Source organism: Notolepis coatsorum (assembly GCF_963971535.1).
Source record: "Notolepis coatsorum genome assembly, chromosome: 12".
Classification (NCBI taxonomy): domain Eukaryota; kingdom Metazoa; phylum Chordata; class Actinopteri; order Aulopiformes; family Paralepididae; genus Notolepis; species Notolepis coatsorum.
The window spans coordinates 50,853,147-50,866,740 of record NC_140176.1 but is presented as its reverse complement, the minus strand read 5'-3'; the positions used below and the strand labels follow the sequence as shown (position 1 = coordinate 50,866,740).

Genomic DNA, 13,594 nt, shown 5'->3' with positions numbered 1-13,594 from the left:
ATGGCTGAATTGGAGTATTGCACTGTGCGGGCACAGCTGTGAGATCCGCGCGAGGCCAGAGGATGTACATACTGTATGAGTAAATTAATTAACTATACTTTTGCTCACACAATATCTTGAATGAATGCGTTTATTTATTTCGAACATAAATTGAAAATAAATAATAATAAAAAACAAGTAATAAACAGATTAAAAAACAAACAAGCAGGAGTAGGAGGATGAAGTGTAAACGTATGTATTCCTACCCCCCTTGATTGATTGAAAACTTTATTAACAGATTGCAGAATGGGTACAATACAGGGGCGTTTTTAGGGTTAGAACCGTTTGTCATAGAGACAATACAGACCCTCTCCCGTTGGCCGGCGGTGCACATGGCATCACCCACACTTTCACAATTTCCCCCTGCGGAATTGTCTATTTTTTGTCTATTTGTCTAATTGTCTATTTTTTTTTTTTATTAAAATTTTTTCATTAACACTTTCAGTGCCGACCGTGTTTTCCTTTTTACCCCCTTGAATGCCATCATCCACTTCAATGTTAGCGTTAAAAACGCATAATCTATGTTTTAAATTATGGCTATGTGTCTAATCTGCCCGTCGCTTATCAATGACTTGTTTGCAGTCAACATTGTCGAAACGGATTGTTTTTTAATCAGTTCATATCCTTTTTATAGCATTTCGAAAAGCTATCGTTTCCTCGAAAATTTACAGAAAATAGAAAGATTCCCTCATAAACGGCATTTATTGGAATATTCTCGAATACACTAGACACGTTGTCATTTGTCGGCCTATTTATGAATCGTTTTCAAATAAACGCTAGATTATCGATAGTATATGTGTACTTATGCACGCTATAGAAGCGAGCTGAGAAATCTATTCTCTCATTTCCTCAACATCACACACACACACACACACACACACACACACACATATACACATACGGGACACGCTGTTATCTCAGTGAATACAGCTCTGATTATCCTAAAACTGGTAACATAGACTCCTTACCTTAGATCAGATGTTCTCCAAAAAGATTATTCCAATTCCTGATCGCCATTCCAAATATCGATCACGTTTATTGATTGATTATTGACTGCTGTAAATATATATTCCAGGCTGCTTTCCAACTCGCGATCACTTCCCTCTTCATCAGACCCCTCGCCAGCATAATGGAGCATATGCTCCCCCCACACAGATCCACCAGTATAATCGAATGGCCTGCAGTTACACAGGGATAGACGATAGGGGGCGGTATTTTCCCATCTGAGCTCCTAGGGTCTGCTGTACCAACGCGGGAGACTCGGTTGATGAAATATGAATTCAGATTGCTAATAAAAAAATCAAACAACAATTTGTGTCGTCTGCACTCAACGGGGGGCATGAAAAGATGACATTACACGTCGCTGGCACTCAAAGTGTTAAAAACTAAGGTTCGAACGTCTGTTCGAAGAACCCTGACAAAGTTTGAATCCCAAAAACAGGCTTCGGGGACAGCCTTACCAAACATATTATTTATATTATTCAACATTCTAGAACATTTGTGATGTCACAGTATGATGTCATAATAAAAAATTCTATAACATTTGTGTTCTTCAACAATTCTCTCAGAAGATCTCATTGTGGATCTTTGAACAGTACTGAAGTGAACAGATAGACTAAACAACATCTAGATTGAAGCCTGCATGTCTCAACCAAGGTGCCTTGGAATTGTCTAGTTTTTTATTATTATTTATTTTCAATTTATGTTCGAAATAAATAAACGCATTCATTCAAAATATCTGGCCTCGCGCGGATCTCACAGCTGTGCCCGCACAGTGCAATACTCCAATTCAGCCATTGGGTGGGTGGCGCTGCTGAGCGGCCCTCACAGTGCGGCCATCAGAGCGCGGCCCTGAGAGCGCCGCTGGCTCTGCGGCTCTGCAGCTGCATACTATTGGTTGTGAGGGTGGAGTGGAGACCGGAGAGGACCTTACAGTCCACTATGGCGGCGCCCGATCGAACTTTAAACTGTGAGGACTTTTCAATGTTTCAGGTAAGAAGACGAGTCCAATATTGATTGATTCATGCCAATGCATAATGAAATGACCCGTATCCCAATCGAAACGTGTCATGACTGCACAGCACACGCCATGTCCTATAATGTCACGGATCATGGACTGAATGAATGACCCCTTCTGCCCATGAATGCTCTCCCTCAGTGCAAAGAAGAGTACAATCGTGTATGTCATCATATGTTATGATGAATTGAAAATGGGGGACCGTGATGTAACAAGACGAAAGTATTTCTCTGGTCTGCATCCCCTTAACAATTGTGTACACGTATTGAGCTGTACTGTATTGTACCCATTCTGCAATCTGTTAATAAAGTTTTCAATCAATCAATCAATGGAAAAGAATATTAAAGAAATGAGCAAAACATTGGAGAGCTTGGTGAGAGAAGTAGCGAAAAAACAAACTGAACTCGTGAACCTCTTTACCGAAGTTAAGGAACTCAGGAATATGCTGGAGGAAAGAAAGGGTACTACGACTATGCTTGCACCTCATGGTACCAAAGTACCTCAAAGGTGCTAAAAACAAGATTACAAACATCACAAAACTACTTGACCTTACCCCTGAACCCACCTCACCCCTGCACACTTTGACAACCTAGGATGGCTTAGAGTAGACGACAGAGTACAGCAACTTGCAATGGGCCTGGTCTACAATATACACTATACGACTAAGGTACCCATGTACATGTCAAAATACTTCCCAAAGGTCAGTGAATACCACGACCACAACACCAGAGGAAGCTCAACAAATCATGTTAAACCCAGATTCGGCTCAAACAAGGGACTAAACACGTTTCGCAATTATGCCACATCAATGTGGAACGCCCTACCCAAAGCTGTAAAGGAATGTGAATCCCTACCCACATTCAAAACCGCTCTTAAAGAGCACCTACGGGAGGCTGTAATTAGAAACTGGCCACCGTAAATGTCCAAACCCCCCACCCCCTCCTAATAGACAGTCTCCTCCCCACTGTATATATTCTCTCCCCGCCGTATATGTATATTTCTCTCCCACCCACCCACCCCCTCCTAATGTTCAGTCCCCTCCCCGTATATACTCTGTCAGGATCTATGAGTAACAGTACTGTATATTTGAATACCGTATATGTCACAAATGTATCGGTACTAAATACCCATATGTCCCTATGCCATAAATGTCATGTATGTTGAGTATGTCATAAATGTCAATATGAAATGAAAATGGGGGACCCTGATGTAAACAAGATGAAAGTCTTTCTCTGGTCTGCATCCCCTTAACAATTGTGTGTATTGAGCCGTACTGTATTGTACCCATTCTGCAATCTGTTAATACAATTTTCAATCAATCAATGAATCTCTAAAATTAGATTGTAGCTAAAACCTCTCAAACATGTGCATCAATGAGCTACAGGTATTTTAGGGGCATTTTTCCTTCAACTGCCTTTGACACAGTCTAGAGGTAGGCCTATAATAATATTGACACATATGGCCTCATTAGCTGTGAACTGTCAACAGTTGACATGTACAGAACACTCTGGATTAAGGCCATGCCACTGCCACCACGTCTAATGAAAACTAAGTACAAACCTGGTAATGTGCTACTGCCCAGTGCCTACTATATTTTTGTTATTATTTAGTTGCAGTGCCATGTTTTGGTCACTAAGTGGCGTTCCTTGTTTGTACTTGATGTAGCAACAGGTTTAATTTAAGCCAGTGACTCACTTAACTTCCTGTCTACCTCTCGTCTGGCACAACGTTAACTTGTCTTCTCTAGTAACAATGTGGCTTATGTCTGTCAATCTATATATTGATCTACATGTACAGTATGTTGAGGGAATATAGAGCCATAGGCTATGACCAGGCATCGTGTGGTCATAAGCCTAACAGTATGTTTTGATAATAAATCTGTGTGCAGCTTTCTCGAGAATCGCTCGCCTAATCAACTTCACACTAGACACTGCGCTTCCTTGGGTCCCGAGCAAAACACCTGACACATGCCAAGTCGACCGGATGAACAGCTCTCGAGAAAATCAAAGGACGGACATACAGAGAGATTCCTTCTATTAGGCCACATTGAAACGGACTGCATTTTTGTAGAGCTTTTATCCAAAGTGCTTTAGAACGTATGCCTCTAATTCATCCATTCACACACCGACGTCCGACGGTGGAGGCAACCATGCAAGGTGCTGACCTGCTCATCGGGAGCAGTTAGGGGTTAAGTGTCTTGCTCAAAAACACTTCTAAACGCTGCCAGGAGGAGCCGGAATTGAACCGTCTGATTGCCAGACAACCGCTCTACCTCCCGAGCCACTGTCGGCCCCATATCTGCCAGATATGGCCTGCTGTACCGGAGTGTCTCCAGACCTTTTATCTCTTCAGCACCTCCTCATAAAAAAACATTGCTGAGAAAGTGGTGCTTCTTCATTGTCTCTTCATCTTGAAGCCTGCTTGATCTGCCGGCCCTGCTGGCCGCCACATAGAAGTGACCGTGGCTGAAGGAGTCTCTTGTGCAGAAGACCCCGATGCGGCGTAGCGACTGCCCCTGAGTCTTATTTACGGTCATGGCAAAGCGGGGTCTGAACTGTCAACGCCGTAGAGTGAATGTCAGATGGACACCGACTAGTGACACGTGGAATGAGTGTGCATCCGGGGTTGAAGCCGTTGATATCAGCGTCATTAAATATAGCCGCGAGCAGCAGTGCACAATACGTACGCAGTACGAGCACAATACCAATACGTGGTCTTAAGAGAAGTAGAGAGCCCGATAATATTGACACCGTTCAGGAGGTGGCCTTGCTCACCCTGGGACTTGAACCCAAGACCTTTGTATCCTCGGGTGAGGTGACTTACACTGTGAGCCATTGAGGACATGGTTTGTCATGCGTCTTCTCACATTTTGAGGGAGCAAAATGACGCATGCCAAATGGGAGCATTATGCAATGCCCATTCAGGGTGTGGCCGCTCGGAGCGCGTGCCTGTTCATTGGCCTTTTGGCCTCTGCAATACACCTGCCAAGTGTGAAGTTGATCAGATGATCGGTTGTTGAGATATGTATAAAGTTGGGGCGGCTAGGTGGTGCAGTGGGCAAGGCACTCACCACCAATGCTGGAGACGCTGGGTTCGAGCCCAGCTCTCCACATTGTTTTCAGTTTGGCTGGTCGTCCGTACTAATACAATTGGCAGTATTAGGGGGAGGGAAAACTGAGGGGTGGGGATCGGACGTTGTGGACAGCGACTCCTACAGGTCGGTTTGTGCGCCTGCGCAGTAGAATCAAGAAGCGATGGGGGCGGCGCCCCTACAAAGCGCAGACCCCTGACGCTGAAAGATCGCGCCACGCAGGTTAAAAGATGCGACGGCTGCTACCTCGAGTATCGGAGGGGACTCGTGCTATGTATGGCTTCGTCCACATTGCAGCCGGCTTGTGGGAGACAAGAAACAACGTTCGAGACAGGGGAGGGTTGAATTGGACGATACGAAATTGGGATGGGAGAAAAATAGAAAATGGGAGAAAAAGTGGATACAAAAAAATATGTATAAAGTTTGTTGTTGTTATAGCGCTACCATTTGGCCAAATTGCACCAAAGCACTTCCTTGGGTGCCCAGCAATACACCTGCCAAGTTTGACGTCGATCGGATGAACGGTTCTTGAGTTATATAAGCCACAGACGGACATGCAGACATTCGTTGTTATAGCGCCACCATCTGGCCAAATGGCACCAAATTCAAAACTGCATTTACCTGGGCCCGCAGCGATACACACGCCAAGCATGAAGTCAATTGGATGAACGGTTCTCGACATATGCACAGACCAAAACGTAAAGTTTGTTGTTATAGCGCCACCATCTGGCTGAATGGCACCAAATCCGACACTGCACTTCCCCGGGCCCTCTGCAACTCACCCACAGAGTGTGAATTCAATGGGATGAACGGTTCTCGAGATATGCACGGCACAGACACGCAGAGATTCTGTCTTTTTATAGTTAGATGGCTGCTACCATGGTATAACTAAACTTACCATCAAACCCCTCTAATACCATGATACTTTTATGTAAGATATTGTGCAAAAACCTGAATTTGGATTTAGGTCTTAATCTTTTGTTTTGCTCCTTGAATCCCTGAACGAAACCCTCGAACAGCTGGAAACCTCCTCCTCCTAAACTGCAAAAGCCGCTTCTCACTTGGGTCTTTAGTTGATTCTGAAATTTCATAATGTGGAAATATATGTGTTTTTCTTTTTAAATGTGGAAATACACACGTTTCATTTGAGCAAACCCTTGTCTGTCTGCGTTCCCCAGGAGGTGCTGAAGGTTATGCGCACTATAGATGACCGTATTGTCCACTCCCTCAACACCACCGTGCCCACAGTCTCCTTCTCAGACAAAGTGGACGCCACGCAGACATGCAAACAACTCTATGAATCTGTAAGTAACATTAAAACTGTGAATCATAACATGTCTGTGTGTGTGTGTTCACCTGGAATGGTTTGAATAGGTGCATATATGACTATATCATTCAGTACATTCCCTCCCTTTTTCATGCTGCCCATTCTGCTTCCAGGTATTAAAGGTGCACTACGCAGCTTTGGGATAGACGTTTTGAAAATCAAGAGAGTGGAAAACCTTAATGGTTTATTTATATAGCTGAATAAACACTGTCCTCAGAGGGAAATGAGGTCCCTGGAACACTGTTTGACGCTTAAAAAGCTACCTGAAAATAGTTTAACTGTGGTTCATTACAATGGAAGGGTCTGTGATTTTGTTTACAAACCTTCAGATAAACTTCTCAACATCTGTTTGGTTCACAGTATCTCAAAATAATTGTTGTTTTAATTAACGACATATATATATATATATATATATATATATATATATATATATATATATATAATTCTCTAAATGACATGGTAAATATATTTTGTAAACTAATTGCAGGCGTCGCAAATGTAAACAAATCTTCCTCCATTGAAACTGTGTAGTGCACCTTTAAACCTTCTTCATACAGTAACTGTTTAGAAACTGCATAGTGTACCTTTTAAATCTTCTTCATAAAATAACCGTTTAAAAACTGCATAGGGCGGCTACGTGGCGTAGTGGGCAAGGCGCTCGCCACGAATGCGGAGACGCTGGGCTCGCCTGTTCGAGCCCAGCGATCCACATTGCTTTCAGTTTAGCTGGTCGTTCATACTAATACACATTGGCCGTATTAGGGGGTGGGAAACTGATGGGTGGGGATCGGGCGTTGTGGACAGCGACTCCTACAGGTCGATTGGTGCGCCTGCGCAGTAGAATCAGGAAGTGTCGGGGGCAGCGTGAGCCTCCCACGCGTTACTCCTCGCCACTGAGAGATCGAGCTGCGCAGGTGAAAAGATGCGACTGCTGTTACCTCAAGTACCGGAGGGGACTTGTGCTATGTATGACTTAGTCCACATTGCAGCCGGCTTGTGGGAGGCAAGAAACAGCGTTCGTGACAGGGGAGGGTTGAATTGGATGATACGAAATTGGGATGGGAGAAAATATAGAAAAATGGGAGAAAAAGTGGATAAAAAAAAAAAAAAAAAAAACTGCATAGTGCACCTTTAAACCTTCTTCATACAATAACTGTTTAAAAACTGCATAGTGCACCTTTAAACCTTTTTCACACAATAACCGTTTAAAAACGGCATAGTGCACCTTTAAACCTTCATACAATATTTGTTTAGAAACTGCATAGTGCACCTTTAAACCTTCTACATACAATAACAAAAAAAAAAAAAAAAGACCTTTGAACTTTTGTGTGTCATGCGCCCGGCAGATGATGGAGGCCCACCTTAGCAGAGACAAAGCTATTAAGGCATGTATAGCCCAAACCTCTGAGGTGGTGGGACAGCTGCGGGAAGAGAGGGCGAAAGACGGCGAGAACCTCACACTCACCAAACAGCTCAGGAAGGAGCAGACCAAGGTAATTCCCCGCTCACTCACAAAAATTCACAGGAGAGAGAAATTGAGCAATGTTTTACGTTCAGTGAGAGTAAGACTGTTTTGTCTTTTTCTTCCAGTTAAAACTCATGCGGTCAGAGCTTAATGTTGAAGAAGTTGTCAACGACAGAAGTCTGAAGGTAAGAAGTTGATCAACAGTCGATTTACATTTTCTTGTGATGAATACATGGACCCTACATAGGTGATCTAAGCCCCCAGTTTAGCCACTCCAGGAGTGGCCATTTACATGGATGGTGCCATTGTCCGTAAAAAGGAAATGAGGAGAGGGACAGAGGAAGGACATAGAGGGATAGAGGGTGGACAGAGAGGACGGAGAGGAGAGGGAGGACAGAGAGGGATTAGAGGGTGGACAGAGGACAGGGAGGACAGAGAGGAATAGAGGGTGGACAGAGAGGACGGAGGACAGAGAGGAATAGAGGGTGGACAGGGAGGACAGAGTCTCTAGCATGACAGCACACCAAAGGCTTCCCCTTCCCCACACACAACCCTCTTTGACACACACACACACACACACACACACACACACACACACACACACACACACACACACACACACACACACACTCACACACACTCACACACTCACACACTCACACACTCACACACACACACACACACACACACGGTATGTTTGGGGTCTTGGTGTGTGCATCTTCATGTTAAGAGACTCTCACTGTCACCTATTTTCGCCGCTCGTGAGGGGGGGGGGGTCTTGGCCAGCGCAGCCATGTTGTCTTAAATACTTATCTACGGGATGACAAATCATCATCATCATCTCTAGATATAACCTCACTAGGGGATTAGAGGGAGGGCAAAGGAATAAACTACCATTGACAAACATCAAATTAGAATTTTGATGAAAAGAAAACAAAAACAGGAGTAGAAAGGGAGTCTACTTCCACTGAATAGAGTGGAAGTCATGGGTTGTATTTTATCTGTCAGGCACTGATACCAAACATTCTCTCAGTGTGATTCTCCATCTCATCACTGTGGGTCTCATTCTCCAAGGATTTACGACAAAAAGGGCTTTCTCTTAGGGCCATTTGAGACCTTTTCGGGACGTTTTTGGGATTCACCAACCGTCCCAATAAAACATATATAATTAATATTATAATATATTTGTCTATATTCATGTCTTGCCCGAAAAGGACACACACACACACACACACACACACACACACACACACACTACTGCATATATAGAAAAAAAAACATGGTATATGGATGAAGCAAATAAAATACAAGGCAACTCCTTCTGTATGAAGAACGGAAACCCCTGAGATCAGTGGACCACAAGAAGGTCTTTCACTGGAGTTTCAACATGGTCTGTTTTCAACCTCTTTAACACTTTGGTTGCCTTGGGTTAAATTCATGATATACCATAGGTTGCCGGCTCTATTTGTCTATGGAGAAGTACCCCTTCTTTGCATGGCTATAACCTTTTAAATTCTATTGCTACATTGCCATTATTAGGGCCCATTCAAAGTCCTATATGTATTGTTCATTGTGTAGCAACGTTAAACTTTTTCATTCACATATTCATAGTAAAGTATGGTCTAATGTATAAGTATGTTTTCATCTCATTCTGCAGCTTTCTCCAGAACGTGATCTATAGCCCCAAATGCATTATATTGATGATGCAATACAGTTTTATGGCAATCAGCGCGATATAAAAAATTCCAACTAGACGTACTTCTAGAAGTTACTACACGTCATCTGATGTTGACCGGATGGGCTAGGGGGCGTTTATAATTCCGTGGGCAGCGTTATACCAATCATCTAATGTGGGTCAAATGTTGATAATAGCAGTTAGTATCGAAGACGGTAACGTTACACGCTGAAACTCACCCCAGTCTCCGCGCGCCGTTGGGCGATCATCGTAGAGTAGAAATCTTATCATTATGGGATGTAAATTTACCCGGTCCATCTCCAGCTTGTATAATGGTATATACGTCCAAATCATGTTGTTTATCGAGTTATTGGCAATCGATCACTGTGTAGCGTGACGAGCCAGAGTCCCGGGACCTATAGCGAGTGCCCGGAAGTACTACGGACGTCTAGCACAACCTCTATGGCACATCCTGTTAAGCGATTGCGCCGATCGGCCACCAGATGGCGCTCCTGAACCGCCAGAGAGCTCAGTGGGTCCTGCTGGTGGATCTCAGGCCAGCGGAGGGGACATATGAATCCGATCGCAGATTTTTGAAATATTGATATAAGGACGACGTAAAGCGTCCTCCGGCAACTTGAGCATGGCCGGGAATGACGTCTAAAGACGTTTCCCGGCATAGAAAGTGTTAAGGCTGTGGACCCTAAAACAGGGAACGTCTTATTTGCAACCCCTACTATTAAACCACACAGTGACAAAAGCTAGTTTGCACAATGGATTGTATGTATCTTTTGTATACTCATATCTGATATTCTAAGGACTCTATGCTCTGTGTGGTTCGCCCAATGAAGAAGACCATTCCAGTTGAAATATAAACTTAAAATATGCAAATTTGCTCATGCAAATATATCCAATACAAATAACATTGAAATACAAGTATAAGCTTTTCCTTTTTCCGCTGACGTTTCCCTGCTTAGGTTTTCCGTGAACGGTGCAGAATCCACTACACGCCTCCTAAGGTGATGTGAACTGAGCTCCGTCTGGTAATGAGAGCTGCTACATCCCAGGGCCGCGTCAGGACTGGAGCCCAGAACTGTGACCTCCTGATGCCACACCCTGCCTCCTGTAGGATGTTCATCACCCACCCAGTTACCCAGCCAGCCAGCATTATACTAGCGTGACCCGTTGCATTGCCCTAAGCAATGCAAGACCACCTCTGTCAGATCGTCATCTCTGTGTATCTTCTCTGATAAAGATTGTGCAAAAGAAGGCTTTTTTTTCCTACAAAAAGACAATGAAGTGTTTTCCAAATTGACCTCAGTCGTCTGTGATTTCCATAATTCACACCGTAATACCAACTAATTTCAACTCTATTTTAAAGGAGCACACCGACATTATGGGAAAAGCGTGTACGGATCAGCTAGCCTAGCTTAAAACTCCCGGGAGAGGTGTTTTTGGCCAACAGCTAGGCTAGTTGATTTGGATCCGCTTCCTTTAACTTGTGCTAAGCTAGGCTAGCTTGCAGCTGGATAGCTTTCTACTGAACGCACTGAGAGGAAATTGGTATCCATCTTCTTGTCCAACTGTGGAGAAGACGGTAAGCGTGTTTCCCGTAATGTTGGCGCGTTCCATTAACATCACTTACTACATCTGTCAATGGGAGGCCATTGGAAAGGATGGAATAGCATACCAATATTATATGCTATACTGTATATCTGTTTTAATGTAATAAGTGATTATTTAAATGTCAGTGTAACCTAATGTAATCAGAGCAGCCTATTATTTCTATGACTGAGGCTAGAAAGAAAAGCATACTAATGACTGGTGAACATGCATTACATAAAAAAATTTAAATGGTACATTTATATAGCGCTTTTATCCAAGGTGCTTTACAATTTGTTCTTCACATTTGACCCATTCACTCACATTCACACACGATGGCAGAGGCAACCATGCAAGGTCCCAACCTGCGCATCAGGAGTAGTTAGGGGTTAAGTGTCTTGCTCAAGGACACTTCGACATGCTGCCCGGGAGGAGCGGGAATCAAACCAGTAACCTCCAGACGACTGCTCTACCTCCCGAGCCACTGTCTCCCCTTAAAGTCATATTCCCATTAGGTTAGTGAAGATGGAAACAGAAACGGAAGTATCAACAACTACCAGATATTTACAGTATCTAGATCAATTTGGTCGCATCGTATTTTGTCTGAGAAAACAATCTATTTCATTGTATCAACATAACTATTTTGTTAAATATATTTTGCCCAGGCGGCTAGGTGGTGTAGTGGGCAAGGCGCTCGCCACCAATGCAGGAGACGCTGGGTTCGAGCCCAGCTCTCCGCATTGCTATCAGCTTCGCTGGTCGTTCATACTAACACAATTGGCAGTGTTAGGGGTGGGAAAGCTGATGGGTGGGGATCGGACGTTGTGGACAGCGACTCCTACAGGTCGGTTGGTGCGCCTGCGCAGCAGAATCAGGAAGCGACGGGGGCGTCGTGACCCTCCCACGCACACCCCCGCCGCTGAGAGATCGCGCTGTGCAGGTGAAAAGATGCAACGGCTGCTTCCTCGAGTACCGGAGGGGACACGTGATGTAAGGCTTCGTCCACATTGCAGCCGGCTTGTGGGAGGCATGGCCTAATAGCGTTCGAGACAGGGGAGGGTAGAATTGGACGATACGAAATTGGGATGGGAGAAAAAAATTGAAAATGGGAGAAAAAAGTAGATACAAAAAAATATATATATTTTGCCCAAACTAAAGTAGTACTGATAATTACAACATGTATTTTGCACTCAGAATTAGGAAGTATTGATATTGATAAGCAGTATCAATAGTGGTATTGGTATTGATAAAATCCTAGAGACTAACTAGCAGGTGCAGACATGGTTTGTCATTGTACCCCTTTCTCTCGTTTTATTTTTTAAACGCTTTGACTTGTGACTTGCTTGACCTGAGCGATGCTTCAGTCTGAACACAGGGACTTGCTTGAGACTTGAAGGTTAAGACTTGAGGCTTGCTTGTAACTTGCACATGTGTGATTTACTCCCACCTCTGGTACACACACAGACACACACAAATCCAGTTGTATTAATAGTAATCATTTCAATAGGGATCAAATGCCTGGATTAGAAAAATCTTAACAAGTGTGTTTTTCCATTTTATTTTTATCTCAAACTGTCTTGTGGCTCAGTGAACATTAAAAATGGGTGAACAACTGTATAATAGGTGTGGTTCCGTCTTCAGTGTTGCAGGAACATTTCACTATGCTGTATTACACAAACTAAAGGAGTAGCCAGAGTCATGGATGACTTGTTCATACATTTGTAAAATGGCTGTTCAGATCTTGCTTCTCAAGAGGTGTCCTCATTAATGCGATCAATGCTGTTTCTGGGGTGAAGGAAACATTCGGAACAATTTTGTCCCTTTAAAGTGGAACCACGCCCAATAGAATACTTTATTGATCCCCTTGGGAAAATGCAGGTATCCAGTAGTTCTCACCAGTCAACATTACAGTTGACAAACGTTAAAATAGACTGACATAAAATGGACAAAATAAAAGAGTCAAGCTAGTAAAACAATGAGGTGGACAAACAATAAAATTAGGGCTATCAGTTTATCGCGTTAATTAGATAAATTAATTACAGAGCAAATTATCGTGTTATGAAAATTAACTCAAAATTAACTTAAAAAATATTTTTAATAAATTCCATTCTCCCATTCATAGTCCAAAGAGCATCTTCAGACTTTATACCTGATCACATCACAGCGTTTGACCTCTCTGGTTTCTGGCTTTAGGAGAGAGTAGTTCATGTTCATAAATGGAAATGACATATTGGAGTTCTTAATTCAGGTGGTGTGGTTATTCGAGAAGGGGGTATTTTTCCTTATCAAAGGAATCAGTTGGAGATTTCTGTTCCAACTGTCTTAGAAGAAAACCCTAGGATGTTTTGGGCAACTGGCCACATGTCATCTGACATGGG

At 43.4% G+C, this 13,594-nt stretch overlaps 1 protein-coding gene across 2 annotated transcripts; it reads left to right on the top strand.

The window, feature by feature from the left end:
- Window positions 1-1,939: 1,939 nt before the first annotated feature.
- mix23 (mitochondrial matrix import factor 23) lies at window positions 1,940-12,042 on the top strand. Of its 2 annotated transcripts, none has more exons than XM_084326529.1 (5): window positions 1,940-2,008; window positions 6,326-6,451; window positions 7,821-7,967; window positions 8,065-8,124; window positions 10,592-12,042. In XM_084326529.1, the coding sequence occupies exons 2-5, from the start codon at window positions 6,341-6,343 to the stop codon at window positions 10,640-10,642; spliced, it is 369 nt and encodes a 122-aa protein (XP_084182655.1). In that variant the 5' UTR covers window positions 1,940-2,008; window positions 6,326-6,340; the 3' UTR covers window positions 10,643-12,042. The 2 variants fall into 2 exon arrangements, with proteins under 2 accessions (XP_084182655.1, XP_084182654.1); XM_084326528.1 differs by having other exon boundaries at window positions 1,951-2,031.
- Window positions 12,043-13,594: the final 1,552 nt, after the last annotated feature.

Excerpts from the sequence above, each read along its gene's own strand:
- mix23 (XM_084326528.1), top strand. The coding sequence starts at position 1,981 with ATGGCGGCGCCCGATCGAACTTTAAACTGTGAGGACTTTTCAATGTTT. Across the intron at positions 2,032-6,325 it reads AGGACTTTTCAATGTTTCAG|GAGGTGCTGAAGGTTATGCG; the intron begins GTAAGAAGACGA and ends TGCGTTCCCCAG. Across the intron at positions 8,125-10,591 it reads TCAACGACAGAAGTCTGAAG|GTTTTCCGTGAACGGTGCAG; the intron begins GTAAGAAGTTGA and ends TTCCCTGCTTAG.